The sequence below is a fragment of the Carassius carassius genome, chromosome 20 (assembly GCF_963082965.1).
Source record: "Carassius carassius chromosome 20, fCarCar2.1, whole genome shotgun sequence".
Classification (NCBI taxonomy): Eukaryota; Metazoa; Chordata; class Actinopteri; order Cypriniformes; family Cyprinidae; genus Carassius; species Carassius carassius.
In genome coordinates, this window is record NC_081774.1 from 30,678,774 (window position 1) to 30,702,754 (window position 23,981).

General features: G+C 37.9%; 1 protein-coding gene across 1 annotated transcript in view; it reads left to right on the forward strand.

The window, feature by feature from the left end:
* The first annotated feature begins 3,940 nt into the window (after nt 1-3,940).
* Nucleotides 3,941-23,981, forward strand: part of LOC132095929 (corticotropin-releasing factor receptor 2-like) — a 54,092-nt gene continuing 34,051 nt past the window's right edge. Inside the window, exons 1-2 of the mRNA XM_059501017.1 lie at nt 3,941-4,195; nt 4,283-4,402. Of these exons, the coding sequence (XP_059357000.1) occupies nt 4,075-4,195; nt 4,283-4,402 (241 nt within the window). The 5' untranslated portion in view covers nt 3,941-4,074. The remainder of the gene's footprint in view (nt 4,196-4,282; nt 4,403-23,981) is intronic.

Sequence of the window (23,981 nt, forward strand, 5' to 3'; positions counted from 1 at the left end):
TAAACACACACACATGCACACACACACACACACACACACACACACACACACACACACACACATACACACACACACACATATATATATATACCCCTAAAGCTAATTCTCTTGTAAAAGTGAGCGCTCCTTTAGCTAATTAAATGCATACCCATTCAGGCACATCATCCTATTATGGGAAGATGAGATTATTTTCGGCCATTACAGATGTCTGGAGTCACACTCTTGAAGCTGACTTTGACAAGCGCTGCCTTTATCTTTGCATTAGGCTTAGGCAGAGCTATGGGAATTTAATTATCAGCATGCTTTCCCTAATATAAATAGCACAATGTTGAATGGGGTCAATAAGTATTTGTGCTAATTAATATGCATAACACACTAAGGGTACTTGAAAGAGCCATATTAAATATCGAAGAAGTCAACACATCCTAAAGAAGCACTTTATACAACCTCAAAACATCACAAGGATTCAGCCATAAATGCATCAGTTGATATTCAGGATGACATAATAGAAGAAAATGTGTAGTTAAATTCATTTAATGATGGGAAATACTTGTCTCATGAACCATTGTGAATGATGATGATAATATATAAAACAAGTAAAAAGTATAAAGAACAATATATCAGTCTAATAATGTAGAGTGTAGGGAGACTGGCTCAGTTACAGTTCAAAATTGTTATAAAGCACATATTAATGTCTTATTTTACATGACCATATTTTATATTACTTAATCATAACCAATACTTAAACTTAACAACTATCTTACTAACTATTAATAAGCAGCAGTTTAGTATTTTATTGAGGAAAAAATAAATAGTTAATTATGAGAATTGGTCCCAAAACTAAAGTGTGACTGAACATTAAACACTGTTTTAATCATTTTGAATGGGAATTTTAGGCAGAAATATTCAGTCAATGTTCACTTTCATTGCATTTTTTTCTTCCATCGGGTGAAAGTTAATGCTGACCACAAATGTGATTGTTTTTAATAAATGCAAGCAAAACTTTTATTTAGTAGTATTCAACAGAAGCCACCAAATTTCTAATGGTAAGCACTGTAGGCATTAATTAATAAAAGTTCCAATAAGTGTAAAATGCATGTAAAAACATGTTTATAATTCTCACGATGGAGAACACCATGCCCAACACAATATGTGTCTGCTAATGAAATGTCTTAGAGAAACTTTAAAAGCAAAAATTAAAAAGAAAAAATGATGTAATAATATGATAATAATTCTGACTTTGTCACAATGTTTTGACAAACGCACAAGACAAGTGGGCTTTCACACAATCTTTACCTTATCACTTACAATGGATTTACTTTATAGTCCAAATGTTTCTTGTCCAGCTTTAATTGTTAATTATGCTCTTTACTAACACTTTACTTTCATGTGTCACTTAGCAAGTGTTCATTTTAGACTCCACATGTTTTACTGCAGTTATATTTCCAGAATTTTACTGTACTGCAGGCAGTATAAAACAAATGATTGATGGAGCCTCGGTATACGTGATTGTAAAAGATTATCAGCCATTTACAACTGATGCTGGCTTAGAAGATGCAATGTCTAATGAGTGATATGGTAGCCAGTAGGTGCTGATTTCGCTACACAGAAGACAAACCTCAAAACTTAGTCTTAGGAAAATTAACACACAGTAAATTAATTTTGTGTACTGAGCCACTTTAACGAAACACCCATCAAATTGTTAATTGAGAGAGAGAGTGTCAGAGTCAACAGGGATTCCTCTTATGAATGCTGAGGTATGCAATCACCTCAAAGAGCTCACAGGTTGATAATGAGAAAGCTTTGGAATTGTGTAACATCCTCCTGAGGCTTCTTTCGCAGAGGATGTCTACATATGAGACATATGACCCTGCCAACACAGCTTGATTCACGTCTGTAGGCTTGTGCAGCAAGTCAAATGCACTGTCTGAATGAGCTGTAATCATAAGAGCTAAGGCAATCTGAAACAGCTCATTCAAATCCTCTCAAATCCCCTCATCACAGCCAGAGTCAGGAGGAGACACAGACGGCCATGTAATACACTCGAGAACTGTTTGTGTTAGGGATGTCCTGAGCTGATCTCAAACACTGGTATCAGCGCAGATTAAAACACTGGTATCAGCACAGATTATGCCTTTTTTTTTTTTTTTTACTAATTTTATCGGTTGTATGAAGCCTGTTACTTTAATTTATCAGCAGTCCCACAGGTGTCAGTAGCGGAGAGTGTAATTTAACAGGAATATGTGGCTAAAAAGTGATAGATAGATAATCAACCAGCTCACCATACAGTTAAGGGGACCAGTGAGCATAAGAGACTTCTTTCAAAAACATTAATAACCAGTATTGACTGGTTTTTATAGGTAGTGTATGTTTATTTCAGCTTGCCTTTAGTGGACTTTTGTTACTAAATCCTTGACTAGAAAGAAACATGAGGGCTATAAATACATTTTAATTAATTAATTCACCAACTAACACCTGAAGGAAACAATGGAAACAAAAATGAACATGAGGAGAAGGAAATGGTGAACAAGACTGAGGCAATGAGCAAGAATGGACTTCAAAATTAAAGGTATGACATAATTAAGGAGATGAACTAAAAACATCAAACATGAATCCAAGCACACTTGACAGTCATTGGTTTTAGGCTAAAAAAGCAAGAGAAGAAGAGGATTTTACACACTGCTGCAGGGCTCTAAAAATGATCTCTGATCACTTGTAGAACTTGTAGAAGTGTTTGATCCCCTAAATTATGCGACACTGATGTAACGATCTCTGTAGCTCAGCTCGGGCTTCTTCTGCTCTTTGAGAACATGAAACTGCTTGCTGACTTCAAGGGTTTTTCATCTGAACTTGGCGTTAAAATACCAGGAGGAAATTTGCCCTGGAACAATTGTAGTGGAATGACAGCATCTCTGATCATCAAACCATTCTCCAAATCTGACAGTTATGTGAGCTACGGAAGAAAGTCATTATTCATTGCATTAGACAAAAAGGATTTTCTCTTCAACAATGCATTTTGACTAACACTCCAAGACATCACACACCCTGCTTAGTGATATTCTTTCTAAGAAGTATCCCATCAGGATTTCAGTTACATAACTAGGCTCAGGACTTGCTCAAGTTCATTTGGCTATGATAAAGTAGATGTTATGCCAGTGTCAGATTTTCTAAGGGCTTATAAAATAGTCTAAATATAGCCTAGTTACACAAACTACACCCACAATTGTCCGATTTGGCCTGGCAAAATTTCAAAAGAAACCTGTCTAGTACAGGAATAGTACTGTTAAGATGAAGTGCATAGCTGTTTTTAATAAAAATCACTGCTTGGTGCTCCTGAATGGATGCATTCAAGTCTATATCCTGATCTCAACCCATTTGAGCATGCATTTCACTCACTGAAGACAAAACTAAAAGGCAGAAAGACCCACAAACAAACAAGTCAGCTGCAGTAAAGGCCTGGCAAAGCATCACAAAAGAGGAAAGGATTCTCAACAAAATATCTTTTTTTTTTTTTACATTTAATCTTTGATTATATTTCTTTGTCCAATTACATTTGAGCTCCTGAAAATGGGGGACTGTGTATAAAAATGGTTGTAATTCCTAAGCATTTTATGTTAAATTTTTGTTCAACCCCTTGAACTAAAATTTAATCTCGATTGTATCATTTTAATTCTATTATGATGTCATACAGAGCTAAAATTATGAAAATTGTGTCAGTGTCCAAATATATATGGAGCTAACTGTACATGCAGATTATCATAACATTTGAAACATTAATAACAAAATATCGTATGACGTTAACGGGCAATGAAGAAAACGAGTCTTTAGAAGGAAAATATTGTTAGAGCGGCAGCTTTGATCCTCGACAGACTCTTCATCATGACATCACCATTGCCCTGTCAATGGACGCGCGCACAAAACAACCTCAGGATTGCTCGAATCGCGCGGTCACACGCGCTTAAGGAGCAATTTGTCACCAGTGAAGAAGAGACAGAACTGTATCAAGTTGACAGGGAGGCAGACTCATCGCTTCTTCTACCTACTTCTGAAGCCTTTACTTGCTTGCTTGTAATCATGGATGCGTCCCTCTTTCAGTTCTTCATAGAGGAATTCGGCGACGCCAACTGTACTCTTATGGATGCTTTTCAGGACACTTTATACGAGAATTCGTCTTTCGCGTCGATGAGTGTCGACGGTGCGGATTGGCTTCTGTGTGTGCGCATTTGTTTTATTCAGCTCTTATAATGCACACTAATCAACACCGCTTGTATTTTCCTCTAAGGTCTCTATTGTAACGCCACCACGGATGAAATAGGAACTTGCTGGCCAAGAAGCAACTCTGGACAGATAATTGAGCGCCCCTGTCCAGAGTACATTAACGGGGTCAAATACAACACGACTAGTAAGTGGCTCCTATCTCCTTTCTATTCATTAAAAACGTCCAAGGATAAGGTTGGTGCCACCCTTTGCATTTATATGCATAACCTATTTATCTGCTTGTCAGTCATTCAGTCAAAGTTAAAATATTGCCTATATGGAAAAATATGGAGTCAGTGAGTAGATACATAGATACAATTAGATATTTTATCATTTCTGTTAGAACATTTCACAGCTTTATAAGATTTAAAGGTCGACTTGTATAGCTTTTGATAATCTTCCTCTCAAAGCTATTTTTACAATGGTTATAAATACAAATGACATGATATTAATAATTTAGCCCATTGCTCAGCAATTGTGCTTCTGCAGACAATGTTATCTGCTGTGCCACATGTTCTTTGCCTTAATGTGTGAAATGAAGCAGGACAGTGAAGTTCTCTTACACACACACACACACACACACACACACACACACACACACACACACACACACACACGCACACGCACACACACACACACACACACACACACACACACACACACACACACAGTGTGCATTGCATTCGTGCTAACACTCAGTCTCAGTGATGCAAGGATAACTTATTTAAGCTGAATAAATATGCCTTAAAATAACATGACATGTTAATGAGTTGGATGGGAAAGTTGTGCTTTTTTGGTGTGTGAGAGATTTCCCATAACAATTGCATACTTTTTGCATATTTACTGTTATCTGATAACACAGGATAAGAAAATAATTATCATTTGAAACAGTAAATACATTCATTAATTAAGTTCTACCATGATGGTAGACAATACAGTGGTAAACTCGAACATAAGATGGCTCAATAATTTCTTATATGTTTAAAGAGCATTTATTGTGTGTTAACTTAACTTGTACTTTACATACGGCTTCTGTTTTACTTGATGTTGATTATATTTCATAGTTAATGAGCTTTTAAAATATTAGTACATAAATGGACAGCATGCTAATATGCTAGTCCTAATAAATCAGCAATGAATGCCACTGAAAAATGCCAAATTGTAGGAGGCAAATATCATCCCTTAATAAAAAAAGAATACTTTCTGATATTGTTGTGCATATACATGATTATGTAAATTTCATGCATAATTATGTAATCTCGACCTCATGATGTTCAGATCATGAAACATTTGTTCTAAAGACATGGAGCAGACATACAGTATTGGATACAGTATGATCTATGTATAATCTCTCCCAGCTGCAGACGATTTTATCATTGCATATTAATATGACTTATGATAACATCGCTGCATGCATATAAATGTGAATTTTCCAAATGTCTCTTATATGCCTGCAGTTATGATCACAAATCAGTGCTTAGCGGTTTCCTCCTGTGAGCTTTGTTCAGTGTATTAATGTGACTTTCACATTGGAGAATAATACAGGGCTCCGAGGCATATTTAATCATTTCAATGCTGAGCTCTGAATGTGTATTTCAAATAGCAAAAAAGATCTCTGTTTGCTCATTGTGACCTGATGATGCCTCCTTTCTGTGGTTTATAATTAGGTTTATACTGTGTTTCATTCACAAAGGTCAGCACTGTTTGTTTACCATTGTTAATGTCAAAGGCATGTTTAATGACAAACCTAACTTGAAGGATTATTTATAGCTTGCATCAAAGTTATGCGTAATAGCATTGTGTCACTGAACTCTGCTGTGCAGAGCTGCTGCCCAAGGGACTTTGCGTAGCACTTATGTCTAAACCCTCCTGTTGGCAAGATCCATCCAGCTGTCTGGTGCTGTCTCTCCAATCCGTTTTAAGGCTCAGATACTTAGTACTGGTATCTCCCTCTGCTTCACAGGGTAACACTTAAGTTCACTTAAAGGTAATTTAAAATTGTTTAACAATTTTGATGAAATAATCAGTTACTAAATGATAGTATCAATTTGGAGAAAGTGGTATGTTAACATGTCACAAACGTGCTGTAAGTAATCTAAAAATGTTGTTGTAAATCATCAAATCATTAGAAAATGATTAATGACTAGTTATTGTATTATGAACTACTAATTTTTACAAATTAGTTAATACCTCACTACACTTTGGTTGATAATGAACAAATGATAAACAAATCACTAGTAAATGACCAGTCTATAACATGTTGATGTACTGTATCATACTTGTAAATTAGCCCATTAAAATGTCAAAAATGCAAACAAATAGGACATCATTTTTTCATTCCTCTAGCTGTTTCCTATAGCTTAACCAGTAAAATTTTAAGAATTTTCATAGTCAAATCAAAATTTTGGATTCTTGCTGATAGTCGACTGATAATCGAATCATATGTTTGGGGTCGGGGGGCAAAATACATTACCAAGAGTCAAGTCAGACATTCGACAGTCATAACGTTAACACACAGGGAAAATGTGTAATGGATACCTCGCAGATACAAACGGGGTAAATAATGTTTTATGTTTTGATTAAAAGATACAGTAGTTAACATTAGACGTCAGTGAAACGCTAAGAATTCACAACATTTTTTACAATAGTGCTCTCATTATAACATTATGTATATGGCAGTAGCCTAGTTATTGATGTTCTGCATTTCTGTTTTGAGCTGCGTACGTATTGAAGTATTTGATAGCAGGTTTTTAATCAATTAGATTTAGCTCATCATTTTTCTCATATAGAATATTCTTTGTTATTTATACAACATAACGTTAATATTATGACTTATAGGCTATCTGCACAAAATGCATATGAACGTGTCTGCATATCTCTGAATTAATTCTTTTTGTGGACGCGTTCTTCACACAAAAAACAACAAGCAGGAACATGACAACTAAACTCAAAAAATTCACAGCACTTTATTATAGTAGTGTTCTTATTATAATGTTATATCAAGGGCTCCAAACAAAAAAATAGAGTAAGGAGCCATTGGCTCCTATAAGAAAAAAACTTAGGTGCCAAATGATTTTTTTAGGTTCCACAGAATAAAAGTGTTTTATTTATTTTATTATTATTATTATTTTTTTTTTTACATTTTAACTTCTCAATCATATTGTAATTTGTTTATGTCTCATTTTTTTTTTGAATTTATCAGGATTTTAATCCAGCTTGTAGATGACCTGGGAACTAAGGGTCACTTAAAGTGGGAACTAATGTCTTTTTCAACTTGAAATATTCATTCACGCATTGTTTATTACACAGAATCTGTACCAAAATATCATGGACCATAAGCATCACTTGGTCACTGAGTGTAGTTTGGGCTCCTTCTCAATGCATCCTGGAAATGTCATACAATCTTAAAAATAACGGTGCTTCACAATGCCATATATAAGAACCTTTTTTGTCTAAATGGTTTCATAAAGAACCTTTAACATATGAAGAACCTTTGCGTTTCACAAAAGGTTTGTGGCAAAAGAAGGTTCTTCAGATTATAAAAAGGTCAGAAAGAGATGGTTCTTAAAAAGCCTTTGCCTGAATGGTTCTTTGTGGAACCAAAAAATTGTTCTGTGAAGAACCTTTTAAGCACCTTTCTTTTTAAGAGTGTATGTCTTTTACATTTTCAGTCTGTTTTTCTTAATTAGTAAAATGTAATTTTATAGGAGTTGAATCACAGGATAAGTAAAAGTATTAAAATGCAATAGCGCAGTGGTTCCCAACCTTTTTCAGCTCGCGGCCCACACAACCAAACACATATGTTTGCTCGGCCCACTTCAAAAAAATTAACTGACCCCGCTATTGTTGGGTTAATAACTTAGTACTCAGAAACTAGATTGTTAACTGTCTTTGTTGAATGAACTAGGGCTGTGCGATATGAACAACAACAAAAAAAACTATCACGATTTCTTTGATCAATTTTGTGATTTTGATTTTAATCACGATTTTGACACACAGATATGCTTTACAGTCATAAATGCATTCAGGATGATTTTGAAACATTTCCAAAAAAAAAACTTATTAGAGCTTTATCAAAAAGTTGTAACGTCTCTAGAACAGACATAAGTCAAAATAATCACTATAGTAAAAGGTGTAACAAAATTTATAGACTTATGGCAAAAAATATAAATAAATAAATCCCGTGTCCAGGGACTTTTTTTCTTTTTTGCCATGCATTGTTTATAGAGCTCATTAATTGTAGTGGTGCTGCAGGTGTTGAAATAGATTTGTTATTATACATTATACAGGTTCACACGTACTCTGTAGTCTGTATACAGTATGTGTATGTGATGCAGAAGCAGCAGCGAGAGCACATTAATGTAACACGAAAGCACATTAAAATAATGCACGAGCGCAAATCTCTCTGTTCGCACGCAGATTTCCTTTGCTCTGTCACAAAACCAGACGTGCTTGCTCAGATACACGCTGATCTCGCCCAGAGAGAGTGTGCGCACTTAAAACATGTCTCCTCTCACTTAAACTGCGTCCTGTGCACTCACAACTCTCTCTATGCTCATGTGCTAGATATTAATTATTTTCGCTTGTTTTTATTTCTAGCCTTTTACCGCGTGCATTGTGAACGCTCTGATCTGCAACATGGGCTCGGAAAAAGGCGCATCACAGACAGTGTGTGAACCTGGAGTTAGGCACATGCCCAGTCTGTTCTGTTCTTACACTAGGCGCGTTGCATTCTGACTGGATCGGATAGCATACTGCGGGAGGTCAGGGCCGCGGAAAATCGTGCTATAAAGCAATTTAGAGATCGTGCATGCTCAAATCGTGATTTTATGACGATTTCTATTAATCACAGAGCCCTAGAATGAACTGGCAATGAACAGAAAATAACTTGGGCTGGCACCGCTCAGCAAAACAGGAAAACCAGATCCAGACAGAGCTCGGCAGCGAGTGGAGCAAGCAGTCAGGAGGGAACATGTTGACAGCCATTTATGTTGAGCCTGTTGACAGCCTTGATTTATGCATGTTTGAATTTGTTGTTCTGTAGCATATGCAGCAAAAATATAAATTGGTTTAAAATATAAATTTATTCTTAAACCAATCAGCGAGCTCGAATAGTGGAAACATAGTTACAGTTTAATATTTATTTTTTGTTATTTAATTATATATATGAAATTATGTTATTATGTTAGGGTTAGGTTAGCAATACCTGCTAATACCTGCAATACCATCGGCCCACAGGTTGAAAACCACTCCATCATTTCTCTCTCTCGGGCTGCTCAACCATGTGTCCGCACTGTTGCGCGGCAGAGATGAGGACTGTTTGAAACTCTTTTTCCACTAAAACATTACATGAACATTTTAAAGTGATAACATGTAAATACATAGGCCTAGTCGCCAGTGGTGACCTCAGCAAAAACTTAACTCGCAATTTAATATTTATGGTCACAAATGCGACTGTTTTAGTCACAGTTTGAAGCCCTGGTATATGAAAGTCCCAGTCAAAGTTATTAATATTATGCATTTGTTCTACTCGCGCTGCCCGCTGAAGAGATAATCACCGTAGTACTAAAATGAACTGCTTTAATGAAGCACAACTAAACCAAATGCATCTTATACGAGATAAATAATATATACACAATATTTATAAACCGGCTGAAATGTTTTGAAATCACTTGTACCCTACCTGCTTGAACAAATCCAGTCTTTAACTCTGCCTGTGTTAATTTGAGTCTTGGTTTTTTTTCAAATCCCTGCCGCGAAGATGCTCCTCTGTCGGTCACGGATTATGGAAAGTGGAACTTAAATCTATAGGGGTATTTGTATTTATTCACGCAAGTAAAAATTTATTTGAAGGTTCTTTCTTTTCAGATTCTTATTTACAGCATTATTTTAATAAGCTGTATATTAACTTATTTGGAGAAAACTAGTAGTTCTATGTGAAATCAGACATTTTAGCAAACCTATACAGCCAAAATGCCATGATCAAATAAAATGTCCCTTTTACCCCAGTGCTGTCATGATTCGCTGTGGGAGAAACGTTGGAGACATGGAAAAACGTTCAACAGTCTTAAATACTTGAATGTCACAGGAAAATCTACAACAGGAACATGGGAAACACAACATCCAACAAATACTGTATACCCAACAACCACAAACTGAACAGCCTGGGGCTTTTAAACACAGGGCAATCAGGAGAACCCAGGTGCAAGGAATGAGTCAATTAACTGGGACATGGAACACATGGGGAGAAAAAAACACAACAATACCAGGGGTGTGACAAGTGGCCCTTTAGCCTTATCATACCCTAAATAGTTTAATTAGTGACACTTAGCCTGCATTTTAAAATCTTTATTTGACTGTATCAATTAACATTTTTATTTTAAAACTTTTATTTGAATATGACAACATAATATCGCGCTCTATTCCACTTCTATGAATGAATCTCTGACAGACTCTTATCAGCCACAGCTTTGTGCATAGGTTAGAGAAAGCTCTAAGCTAAAAACCTTTACTGCTATTTATGAGAACTCTTAGTGGTAAGATAAAATGTTTTGTGAATACTTTGGCCCAGGAGTGCATCCAATTTATGATCAGTAATAATTTTGATAAAAGTATTATAGTAGGTCAAACTTCATTAAATATTCATATTAAAATGTTCTTTTCATTATCTAATGCCCCGTTTCCACCGCAGGAACTTTACCCAGGAACTAGGGACTTTGGCCTGGTACTCGGTGTGTTTCCACCACAGGAACCAGGAACTAAATAAAGTTCCGGGTAAAAAAATGCCCCTCAGAAAGTCCCTGCTGGCGAGGTGGTACTTTTTCAAAGTTCCTGAACTTTCGGGGGCGGGACTTGGCCGCTAAACATCCTGATTGGTTGAGTTCACGCAGCATTGGTTGAGTTCAACCACCATTTATTCGGATCAACATTTTCAAAATATTACTGTTATTGTGTCATGAAATGTAATTTTAAAAGTATTTCAGGGGAGAATGTAGTTGTTTAAAACTCAAATCTGTGGTTTATTTATAAAGACAGCGCCTATTTAAAAATGTGTTTCACTCCACGCGATCAGCGGGTCCGTCGATCCGATCGATCCGCCGTGAAGCAGCCTCTCCTCGGCTAGACCTTCTGATGTGTGCCGCTGGCTCTGATGTCTCTTTAGTGGTTAAACATAACATATAATTCATTTTGGGGTAAATCTAACAGGTTATCTTTGGTCTGTATTCAATTTATCTATATGTTAAAATGAAAATAAAAGGCAAATCTATATAATATTTCGTTTTATTGTAATGGCTGTATATCCCTGAACTAAGTACATTTCTGCAGCTGTTATTATGCTTAAATGAAAACGAAAGGAGGCAGTGGTATTTGATATCCTATTTCGTTTTATTGTAAATATACAGAGAGGAAAATAGTAGCCATGGTCAGCTGACTGAAGTTATCAAGTACGCTGCTGTTTGCAGATTTACCGGATTTGCGTCGTCGCGGACATCACACTCCCGAGTCGAATGCGCAAAGTCTGAACTACCGAGGATGCACGTCCAAAATCAGAGTACTTTTGTATTGAGAAACGCGCGCAGACCTACGTCACCAGACTATTTGCCTAATCTTCCCGGTACTTTACACCGCGGTGGAAACGCAGAAAGCAACAGGTCTGGGGGGAAAAAAGTTCCTGGGAAAAAAAGTTCCTGGTACAAATGTTCCGGGTAATTTCGATGGAAACGCGGCATAAGTTGACCAGACTCGTTTTTAAAGGCTAACTTCAGTTTTCATATTTCATATTTTTTTCCATTTTATTTCAAGGAAATTGAGCAGCCTTTCAGAATGAACAAACAGAGGAATTGTTTTGTGATGCTTGCATTTGAGGAAAAACTGTCAAGATTTAAAAAAAATGATTTTTTATCCTCTGTTGCCTTGTGTTATTGGTAAATCCTCACATTTAATGATAATGTAAAAATGGTCTATTCAGAGCTGAAGCTTCAAAACATTTACGTTTATGTCAAAGATCAGTCAACTGATAAAAACTATGAATTATTTCACTCTTTCAGAAGCTTAGGCCCCTCTGGTTGGATTGTTTCTCTAGGTGAAGTCTGGTTTCTTCTCAACATAATTACACCCCTGCTGTGCTTAGATTACCTCAATGGAAGTCTAATTTCATTAGCACCTCCTTAGAGGTATAACATTCTCCTTAGCAGCCGCAACAAACAAATTCAAGTTGGATTTTTTGAGATATTTATTATTCCTTAATATTCTCACAGTCATGTTCCAAACCTATATGTGTCTATTTTTATTCCGTGGAGTACAAAAAAGAGAAATTTAAAGTTATTTTCCATATGACAGTGATGTTTCACTGAAAATCGTCTCTCAACATGTTCAAATTGACATATTGTTAGACCGAATCACACATGTGCCAAGAGTCTTTAGTGTCAGTGACATTTAGAGTTTAGAGATTCTGCTTTGGTGAAGATTGTCAGTGAATTTACGTTTCTGGAGCAGCAACTGGTTTAACTTGGTCTCATAGCAAAGCATTTCTGCAAAAATGAAAAAGCGTATCCTACTGTATAAGTACAAATCACTCCAGTTTCCAGTTGAATTGAACACTACCAGCGATAGAACTCAGATAACTTTTTTTTTTCACACAAAGTATGATTTGCAGGTCCACAGTTTTGCTTATTAAAGGCTAATTTTCACATCATTACTTGAGAAATATTATGTTTTTAATTCAAAACTATTTTAACATGCTGCAACATTTGAGCTCTGATACCTTTGAAGGTTAGCATCACATATCCAGCTTCAGATGCATGCATTTTCATGTTCAGTAGGTTTGCTTGATAGCTCACGCAGTATGGAGTTGTGCTTGAGAGATGAAGCGCTCTGGTACAAATCTCTTTAAAATAGCTACAGATTGACAATACAGCTCAAACCTGCATATCAGGAAGTTAAAATGGCATGGCTGCATCAGTGAATAGGTTTTATATAAGTTTAGCATTTGTTAACAGTACTGGGCAGGTTTAGAGTTGGGTTTGGTGTAGGGGATATTTTCAACACGATAGAACATTAACTTAGTTATTAGTTATTAACTTAAATTAGTGATACTGCTCAGATATTTGAATTATGACCCACATGAAAAAACGTGATAAAAACAGGAATCAATGTAGCTAAAAAGTTAACAGGGTCACGTACTGAACGGTTAGTGTTTTAGCGCCACTTTCTAGACGTTTCACTATTATTTTCCTTAGAAAATCTAATCACGATTATTGTCATTTAACTTTTGTTTTCAAAACATTTTAGCAAAATTACTGCAATTTCATATAAGCACAGATCGAGCACGTCAACTTGCATCATTTGCTTGCGAATTTAGTTACAGCAAACAGCACAAACAGAACAGAAAACAGACATAAGAGATCGCTAAACTTTAACTAACATGTTTATCTTTATCTGTAAGGTAGAGAGAGCTCATGCACATGATTGCCAGTTTGAAATGGTTAAGTAAACAACTAATCAGGAAATGTATCATTTTAAATGAAAAATCTCAGACTGCAGGATTTCAACTCTTGAAATCTGGCAGCCGCAGCCATGAAAGCTTCTGGAGGCTTGTTAATAATGCAAGACAATACACATGCCAAGTTAAAATAAACCCTTTTCAGGATAAATAACCAGTAGGCAAATATCACAGATGATTATACTTAATAAATCAATAAAAGCAGAAATTGTAATCATGAATGCAATATGATTGATTGTAGTCCTCTTTGAACTGAACCAGCACTGACTTGAGCTATATATGACACTGTTGTCTTTTACATCGTCTTTACATCAGAATTTAAATGGTCTCATAGTTGAGTTTCCATATTTGATTCTGCTATTTTCCAGTTTATCACGGTGAAGCTGAAACAATCTGTATTGTATGAAGAGCTATAGAAATTAAGGTGATGTAATTTGACTTGACAAACGGTCAATTGTAGACTGTTCAAGCTGTTTCAGTATGACAAGGGATGCCCACGTACACATTAGGGCATAATTGATTTCCGTTTGACTTCGCTCCATTACCTAATGAGAGCTACAGCATATAATGGCACGTTTATCTTGACTTTTACGCATCAGTAACTGAACTGTCAATAACTGCATTTTAATTGCATCACTAATCTGTGAATCTTAATCTGTTAAATGACTAACTCTGCTTTAAATAAGGTGCATTTTCACTTGGACTTACACTTGCATCTCTACAGCATGTTCACATGTGACAGAAGCTTGTAGCCCACTATAAAAACTTTGTTTATACAAAATCTACACCTCTCATCTTTTTTTACAGGTTTGAATGTGGATCAGACACATTTTGAGGTGGCTTACGCTCTCAGGCTTTGCCAGAATTACTACAGTCCTATGATAGAGCTGGTGGTGAGAAGGAAATGTAAAAATTTGATTGAGCTGATAACGAAGAATATATTTATACAGCCTTTTTCATCTCCTGGTTAGATTTTCCCTTCCATTAAGGTTCTTTTCTAGCACAGCAATTAGCCAACATTTAAGTATCTTCTCAATTATTAGTCTTCGAAACCATCCTGCTGAGAGAACATGGACACCTAAGCCATTAAATAAATAGTATAATGAAGCAAAATATTTCAACACTTTGATATTAATATCAGTATAATCATAGTTAATGTGACTTGTAGTTATTCTGCTGTGAGACCTGTATGAGTGGAACTGCATTCATACGTTTATAGCTCTATAAACACAGTTCAGCCCCCAACAAACTAATTAATTGTCATTTTAATTATTTACCAATCTTTGCCACCATCCTTTAAACCACTGGATTTATCTGTTTTTCAGCAAGAAGTTAATTATTTCTTAATTATTATTAATTCTTCTTATATTATTTCTATTGTTGATGTTATTATTATTATTATTATAAGTTTATTTTAGACATTTTACATTTCAGTTTATTTTATATTTCTTTTTATAATGCAACCCACTGCAAACTGTTCTAATAATTTGTCTTGCACAAAGAACCTATTGTTGCGAAGCATCAGCAGAGTCGGGATCCATTTGCAGCTTTATTGGAAAATCAGACAAGACAGGGTCTATCACCAGTAGATACAATAGTGGAGACTAGGGTTGATACAAAACTAGGGACAGGCTGAAGGTCGGGGCAGATGGCAAACAATCACAGAGTCAGGGCAGGCAGAGGCAGAGTGAGTTGGCGTGAGTGTGAGGCTTATATGTGTGAGTGTAGTTAGATGCAGGTGTGTGTTTGCAATCGGTCTCAGGTATGAGGCATGGTGGGAACTGGAGTCTAAATGGATATAGTCAATATTCAGGAGATAGTTCCCTATGGTGGTGAGAAGGAGGCGGTAACAGAACAGAGCCCTCCTCCTGCGAGCGGCTTGTGAAGCGAGGGGGCATGCACCGCCGGGGTCTACCACGAGGTCGTGGGGCAGGTTTTTCCGGAAGCGTCCTATGAAACTCTTCTGTGAGTGTTGGGTCGAGGATTTCTCCAGCTTTGATCTAGAACCGCTCCTCTAGTCCGTAGGCCTCCCAATCAGTCAGATACTGGAGAGTGCCACCCCGGCGCCTGGAGTCAAGCATCTCGTCGACTCAATACACCTCCTCGTCATCAACCGGAATAGGTTGCATAGGTCTGCAGCCTGACTCCCTCCTCCTACTCTCCTGCCGGACCACCAGCAGGTTTTAGAAGAGATGAACGATAATTTCCTGATTCAGGCATTCAGTCTGTCCATTGGATTAAGGATGGTAGCCAGATGTGAGGCTGATGTTTACATTTAGATGTTTGAAGAAGGCGGTCCATAACCTTGAGGTGAACTGAGGAGCCCGGTCTGAGACAATGTCCTCAGGTAAACCATAAAAAACAAAATACATGCATATTAGTTCTGCCGTTTCAAATGATGTGGGGAGTTTAGGCAGGGGAATTAGATGGCATGCTTTTGAAAATCGGTCTATAATTGTAAGTATAGATGTATTACCTTGAGAGTAAGGCAGATCAGTGATGAAGTCAGTGGCGATGTGAGACCATGTGGCGTGGCAGTGGTTGTAACAGGCTGTAACGACTGACACAGGCCTGCTGGTAGTTGTCTGGGTGATTTAGAAGTATTGCAGGTAATGCAGTTGTGGACGAATTTGGTTGTATTAGATAACAGAGTGGGCCACCAGATTCTTGGTTCTTGAGCAGATGTGCAGTTGCAGTGATTCTGTGGTGTCCTGAACTGGGCAGAACATGTACCTGTGTCAATAGGCCTTCTCGTTGGGATTCTGGAACATAGGTGAGATTAGTGGGACTTTCAGGAGGTGGCGGGTTCTGGAGATTCAAGTTGTTTGCTTCAGTCATAATGTCCCACTGCACAGGTGCGATAAGAAGTTTTGGTAACAATTTCTATGAAGGCCGTATTTATAATACATTATAAGGGTATTCTTAAGGCATTATAATTAATGCATAATGCATTATAAAAACCTTATAATATGTTATATCATTTCCTAAATATTCATAAGTTTTAATATATTATAATATTTACTTATTTGTGGTTATAGCTTTTAAGAGTATGATAATTTATAACATAATGAACACGTTGCATCAGCTTTTACAATGGATTATATTTCTCATAGTTATAATGTATTATAAGTCTCATATCTTGCCATTTTTTTATGCTACTTTACTTAAAGTAGTCAAAGACCACTTATAAGTAGTAGTAGTAATAATAATAATAATAATAAAAATTTTCTCAAACAGCCATAAGATCAGATATCAGATCAGATAAATGTGTAATATGACACATTTGCTTTGAACTATTTTTATTGTAATATCAGTACAATAATCAGATTATTTTAATGGTACCCTTTAGACATGTAACTCCTCAATGACAACACTGCACACGGTTTCTCGAGTACGGGCGCATTTATTAGCTTTCTCAGATGCGATGAAACGCCTTGAAAACTACAGGACAGAGTAAACAGTGCAATTAGACACTCCATTTTGGTTTGCTAACAAACAATTGTAAAATAAATTTAGCTACCTCGTGGCCGCCTGTCACTTCAGAGGTCTTTAGGCGAATATTGATTTGTGCATTTTCTAGCTGTGTACATTGAACAGTATAATCAGCACAACACAAATTCACAATTACAGTTATTAAACATGTACAAAACAAGTACCTTATGCAGCTGGATAGCTAGCCTTTGGAAGCTGCCTTAAACGTGGCTCTCGCTCTGAAAGTCTTGAGCATGTGAGGGTGTGTCTATTGTACCTGTGGCCCGATAGTCTCCGAAAGATCTCGTTTAATCTCGCAATACTAGCGGTAAAAACCAAAAGACAATAACTGATGTAACTTTATAATAAAACATACTGCATCTTAAGAAAAATAAAGACACATTTTATCCGTGTGAGTAATAATACTAAGATTCAACAAAAAAAAAATCCCTTTTTTCTGAACAAAAATCAACTTTATGCATGAATCCTTTCAATGACACTTACACTCCCACCAAAATCACCAAAACTTTCATTGTGATTTTCTAAGAAGTGTCTGAGTCTTAACTATGTGTATGAACTTTATCAGTCTCGATTAAAGTCACAACCTTGTGAATAGGTCTTTCTATGTGTATTAGTCTCGTCTGTGGTTTTCCTTTGTCAAAAGTAATGTCACTAGTCTTCAGCTTCACCTTTCAAACTTTTCCATCTGTGCTTTGGAATGTCTCTATCACACGAGCAAGTTTCCATTTACACCTTGGTGCATTGTCATCCTGCAGAATCACTATGTCATTTACTTGTAGGTTACATGGTGCTTTATGCCAATTTTGTCGCTGTTGGAGATTTAACAGGTATTCTCACTTCCATCTCTGCCAGAACTCATTTGCAAGAAACTGTACTCTTCTCTATCTTTTGTTTAAATACAAATTTTCTTTGGAGAACTGCCCGGGAGGAGGGAGAATAACTGATGACTTCATTGTTAATATGTGGTTTGGCGTAAGTGGTTCTGGACCAGTGGGATTGTTGAGATGTTCAACACTAAGTGGTCTACTATTGATGATTGCCATTGTCTCCTTAAGAAATGTTCTTAAACTTGTTGTGTCGAGTCTGTTTGAGGACTTGTCTAGCATTGCTGTTAGTATGCTTCGCACTGTTCGAATTTGACGTTCCAAGATGCCTCCCATATGGCTCGCTGCTGGGACATTCATCACGAACTCGCATCCAATGTTTTGTTGGCGTTCTTGATCCATTCCTTTCATTAACTCCGCAAACTCTCTTCTGGCGCCCACAAAGTTTGTCCCTTGGTCACATCTTATTTGACGGACGGGGCCTCTTATTGCTATGAGAGTACGTAGGGCATTAATAAAGGCATCTGTTGTTAGATTGTCTAGAGTTTCAATATGCACAGCTCATGAGCAGAAGCATGTGAACAGTAGTCCATATCTTTTGATTTCCTTTCGTCCTTCCTTTACTATGAAAGGGCCGAAACAGTCAACGCCACAATAGGTAAACGAAGGAGCTGTTTCTGTTCTCACTTCTAGCAAATCTGCCATCTGTTGGACGTCTGTAGCTCTTCTGTATCTTCTACACTTCACGCATTGATAGATATGCGAAGATACCACATTTCCACATCCTAGAATCCATATCCCATTTGTACGCAATTCGTTTAGAGTCTTGCCTTCCCTTGGTGGTGTACATGATCTGCCGGGTTGCTTTCGGAGATGACATGTTGCCATTGGTCGGGACTTGTGCTTTGTCTTATTACCTGGATACGATTTGCAACGAATGTGTGGAATCTTTTGGCATCGTTGTTTATATAAGCTAGTACAACTTGTGAGTCAGTCCAATAAAACTGTAGAAGATTTTCAACTTCAAGTTCTTGCTTGATTACATCTGCGTTGCGGACTGAAGTCACGGCGGAAGACAGTTAAAGCCTTGGGATGGTTGTTTGTTTAGTCGGTGTAACTCTTGCTTTACCCATGACGTGTGAGCAGGTGATCTGTCCTTCTCTGCTTATTGCTCTGAGCAAGCACCATAACCGTTAAGACTTGGATCGGAAAAGTTGTGTAGTTCTTATTGTGCAATGTCAATGTTCTGTGAGTAGCTTCGTGGGATTTTTAGAGCTGCTAATTTGGGCAGGTCTCGAAGCCCCGATTCCCATTGTGGCAGGATGTGTTCAGGGAGATCCTCATCCCAACTGACTTTGTCTTTACACAACGCCTGGAGTATTTGCTTTCAAATCAGTATAAATGGAGCAACGAACCCAAGAGGGTCATAGACTGATGCAACTGTCGAGAGCACCCCTCTCCTTGTTAGCGGGTTTTCTTTGACTAAGACTCTGAATTGGAATTCATCCGCCTCAATACACCATTGTACTCCCAGTGCGCGTTCAATGTGGGTTTCTCCAAGAGCCATGTCTTGATCCTTAGCTTGAGCTTGTTCTACTTGAGGTATTGCTGCAAGCACTTCTTGACAGTTTGACACAAATTTATGCAAACGGAGATTGCCTGTCTTACACAGGGCTCTTGACTCTTCAACTAGCTGTATGGCTTCAGCAGTTGATGTTACGCTAGCGAGTCCATCATCGACATAAAAACCTCTTTGGACGAACTGGATGGTCTCTTTGCTGAACTTATCTCGGCCTTGTTCTGCGAGATGTTTGAGTCCGAAGTTGCAACATCCAGGTGACGACGCTGCCCCGAAGAGGTGGACCTTCATCCTGTACACTGTTGGATTGGAGTTCCGATTACCTTTGTCCCACCAGAGAAATCTTAAGTAGTTTTGATGTTTCTTGATGACATGGTTTTGATGAAACATTATATCGACGTCACACATTATGGCTATGGGACCCTTTCTGAATCGGCATAACACTCCGACCAGTGCGTTGGTAAGATCTGGTCCAGTCAGAAGGTGATCGTTGAGAGAGGTTTCCTGAAAACGGGCTGAACAATCAAAAACTACACGGATCTTGTCGTGCTTGTGGGGGTGGTACACCCCATGGTGTGGAATGTACCAAGCTGCTTCGATGTCCAGCTCTTGTTCTGGGACCCTTTCTGCATCTCCACGAGAAATTATATCATCCATGAACTTGACGTAATCCTTATAGTATTTCTCATCCTTTCTGAGAAGACGTTCCAATGAAGACAGTCTGCGTTCTGCATACTGTTTGTTATTTGGGAAATTTGGATTGTCTGTTTTGAATGAAAGTGGGAGTTCATAGTGACTATCATCCTTCTGCCTGATGCCTTTGTTCACCTTTGACATGAACACTATGTCTTCATGGGAGCCTGGATTGTCATCTGTTGTGTGCTCAGCGAAATCTGCTTCCAGAGCCTTTATCACATCCAGTGGAGTGACTTCTTTCACTTGGGTTCTGCATACAAAGTGCACTTCTTGCTTGAGCTCAACCGATTGTTGCATTGTGGGGGTTACTTCACGCACAATGACTCTGTGACTGCTGCCAATAGCATCACTTTGATTGTGTACTTGATAAGAACAACCAACGATGCTCCAGCCAAGATCCGTTAGTTGTGTATAGGCTTGATTGTCTTTGCCAGCCAGAACTTCTCTTGGTAAAAGGGCTTGTTGGCAGTTGTAGCCGATAAGTAGGCCAACTTCACATTCCAGCAGTGGAGGTTACTTATCTGCCAGGCTTTCGAGGTGAGGCCACTTCAAGGCCATCTCAAACGTTGGGATGTGTGACTTATTCACTAAGATGAAGTCTCTTGTGAAGACTGGTGGCAATGCAATCCTCTGCTTACGATGGTATCCTCTTACTTGTAGGTTTAACAGCTTTTCACATGGTATAACTGTTAACTTGGCGGACATCGTCGATAGCTGTAAACTGGCTTTGTTTTTGTCTGTGTCAAGGTCTTGGGCTACTTCATCCAAGATGAAAGATGTATCGCTCTGTGAGTCGAGGAGAGCATACACCAGTACTTCTTGACCTGGATTCTTTGTGGATGAAACCCAGACAGGTAATATAGAGGATGTCAAAGTGCTTGGGCTTTCTTGAGCAACTCTATTGGTTGTTGCAATTGCAGGTACATCTTTGTCTTTAGGATCAACCTTTACTTGAATGGCCGTCTTATCTTGAGTACGGTACGGTTTCAAAGGAGCTATTCCTTTACATTCCGTGAATTTGTCATCATGCAGGCATGTTGGATGTCTCTTTTGACACTTATCACATGTGCTTCTCTTGTCACACTTCTTTGAGTGATGTCCTGTCCTTAAACATCCAAAACAAAGCTTTTCTGTTTGTACAAACTTGACACGATCATGAACAGCCTTTTCTACAAACTTGTGACATTTGTCGAGAGAGTGACCGGTTTTCTTGCAAAATATGCATGTAACAACATTGTGACTTGAGTTACTTGAGTTTGTTATTAGAGTTTTGGCTTGAGTGACTTGGTTTCTTGAGTGTTTTGGTTTATCAGCTTCCAAACCTTTGAGTGCCTGTATTGATGTTATGGGGTCACAAGCTAAGTCTGCTTCTGTTGACATGAATTCCACAAATGTCTGGAAATCTGGGTAATCTCCATTGGTTTGTCTCATCTCCTTCGCTTTTCGGTTCCATCTAGACACAAGCCAATTTGGTAGTTTCAGCAAGATCCTTTGACTCTCCATACAATCATTGATAACCTCTAGCGTCTTTATATGTGGCATTGCAGCTTCACAACTTTTAAGGAAGTCTGCAAATTTTCTCAACTCACATCCATCTTTGGAGCCTATTTTAGGCCAACTATGGAGCTTGTCCCTGAAACACTTTCCGATGGTGAAGGGATCACCAAATCTCTTTTCCAGCAATTGCCAAGTGGAGTCATATGCTTCATCTGTGCCTACCAGGAGAAATCCTTCAACTGCCTTTTTTGCAGGCCCACCAAGGTACTTTCTGAGGTAGTAGAGTCTCTCTTTTTTGGGAATGTTTTTTCTATCAATTAAGGTTTCGAATGACGATTGCTTTAATGGATACTTTAATGGATTTCCAATGAACAATGCCGGTTCTGGAGTTGGAAGACGATTAGCACTTATAGCTTCTGCCAATATGCTGACCAAATCTGAGTTTTGCTGAAGTTGTGTGACAGCTGTTGGGACTGGTGTTGCTTAAGGAATGAATGGTGGACTTGAGGCTTTGAGAGCTTGACTTGTGATTGCTGTATTAGCGAGTGGGGTAAATGTAGAACTTGTGGCATTTGGAGCTTGGAAGAGTGTGAGTGGTGTGACAGGAACTGCATGACATTCACTCACCAGTTTATTGCTGTATGGCAAGCTGCGGCTCTCATAGTAGTTTTCAGCCGCATTGTAGATTTTTACTCTGGACTTGGCAGCATTCAACCTTTTGATTTCTTCCAAACGTTCCAGTTTTCTCCGCTGCTCTTCCATTGCTTGCTGTCTTATAAAATTTTCAGGTTCACATTGTTTGGTTTCAACTTCAAATTTTTTTAGTGTACTTGCTTGTCTCTCTTGTTCCTCCATAACAACCAATATTTATTGAGATGCTGCTGCATCGGCTGCTGCTTCCACTCTTTTAAATGACTGCGCACTTGAGAGAACTGAGTTACAATTTGACCTTTGTGACTTTGATTCAGATCTTTTTGACTCCGACTTTGATTTGGATCTTTCTGACTCCAAGCATGATCCAACATCTGGCCATGGCTCTTTGTCTTCTTCAGCATGTCCCTCTAGCCATTTTTTAGCCCTTTTAACAATGAAATCTGAAAGGGACGTACATGCATCTACTTTGCATCTCATATCTCATAGGAGCTTGTATCTGACGGATCTCATTGTATATGGCTTGTACATTCCGCCAAGAGATGGTAAATGGTAAATGGACTGCATTTATATAGCGCATTTAACAGACCCATGGCCATCCAAAGTGCTTTACAAGTTGCCTCACACCCATTCACTCACTCATTCATACACCGACGGCGGTGTCAGCCATTCAAGGCGCCATCCAGCTCGTCAGGAGCAGCAGGGGTTAGATGTCTTTGCTCAAGGACACCTCGACACTTGGTCAGGTGGAGCCGGGGATTGAACCACCAACCCTCTGGTTTGTAGACAACCTACATGAACAACTGAGCCACTGCTTAACTTACTCTCAGTGGCAGTATCAGTCAGTATTACTTTACTTAATCTTGCCTCATATCTCCATTTTTCATAAGCAACCTTGTATCTGCGCTTGAGAGCTTTGAGCTTGTCTTCTTGAAGCTCTTTTCCCTTTTAGGTTAATGTTCTTGTTCTTTCGCTCTTGCGAGTCTTTGCTTCAGGTTGAGTAGTTGGTTCAGAGCAGTTCTTTTCATTGGGTTCATCACTCATTTTGTATGTCTAGTCAGATGTAATTGTTTTAACTCAGTGTAAATTTAAATATGCAGTGGTATGTAGATTAGTGAATATGTGCCTTAAATGTTGCATCAAGATTTCTATTGTTTTGTGTAAACCTTTGATTATAATGAACTTCTTAATCAGCAGGCTATGTTAACTTATAGCTTGAATAAACTTTCAATAGTTTTAACTTCAAACAAAATGCACAAAAACTTCAGTAATGAAAACAAAAGATAACCATAAAATGAAGTAGATATCAAGAACTTTTAAGAAAAAGTGCTATTGAATAACTTTAGTTAAGTTTAACTTGGCTTAAACCACTCTTACTTCCATTTAAGAGGTTGGACAGTGTTTTCTCTACTTCCTGTTGGCCTTCTGTAGCAAAAATGTAGCTCCGTGTAGCTGTTTTTATTTTATTTTTTCTCTAGAATCT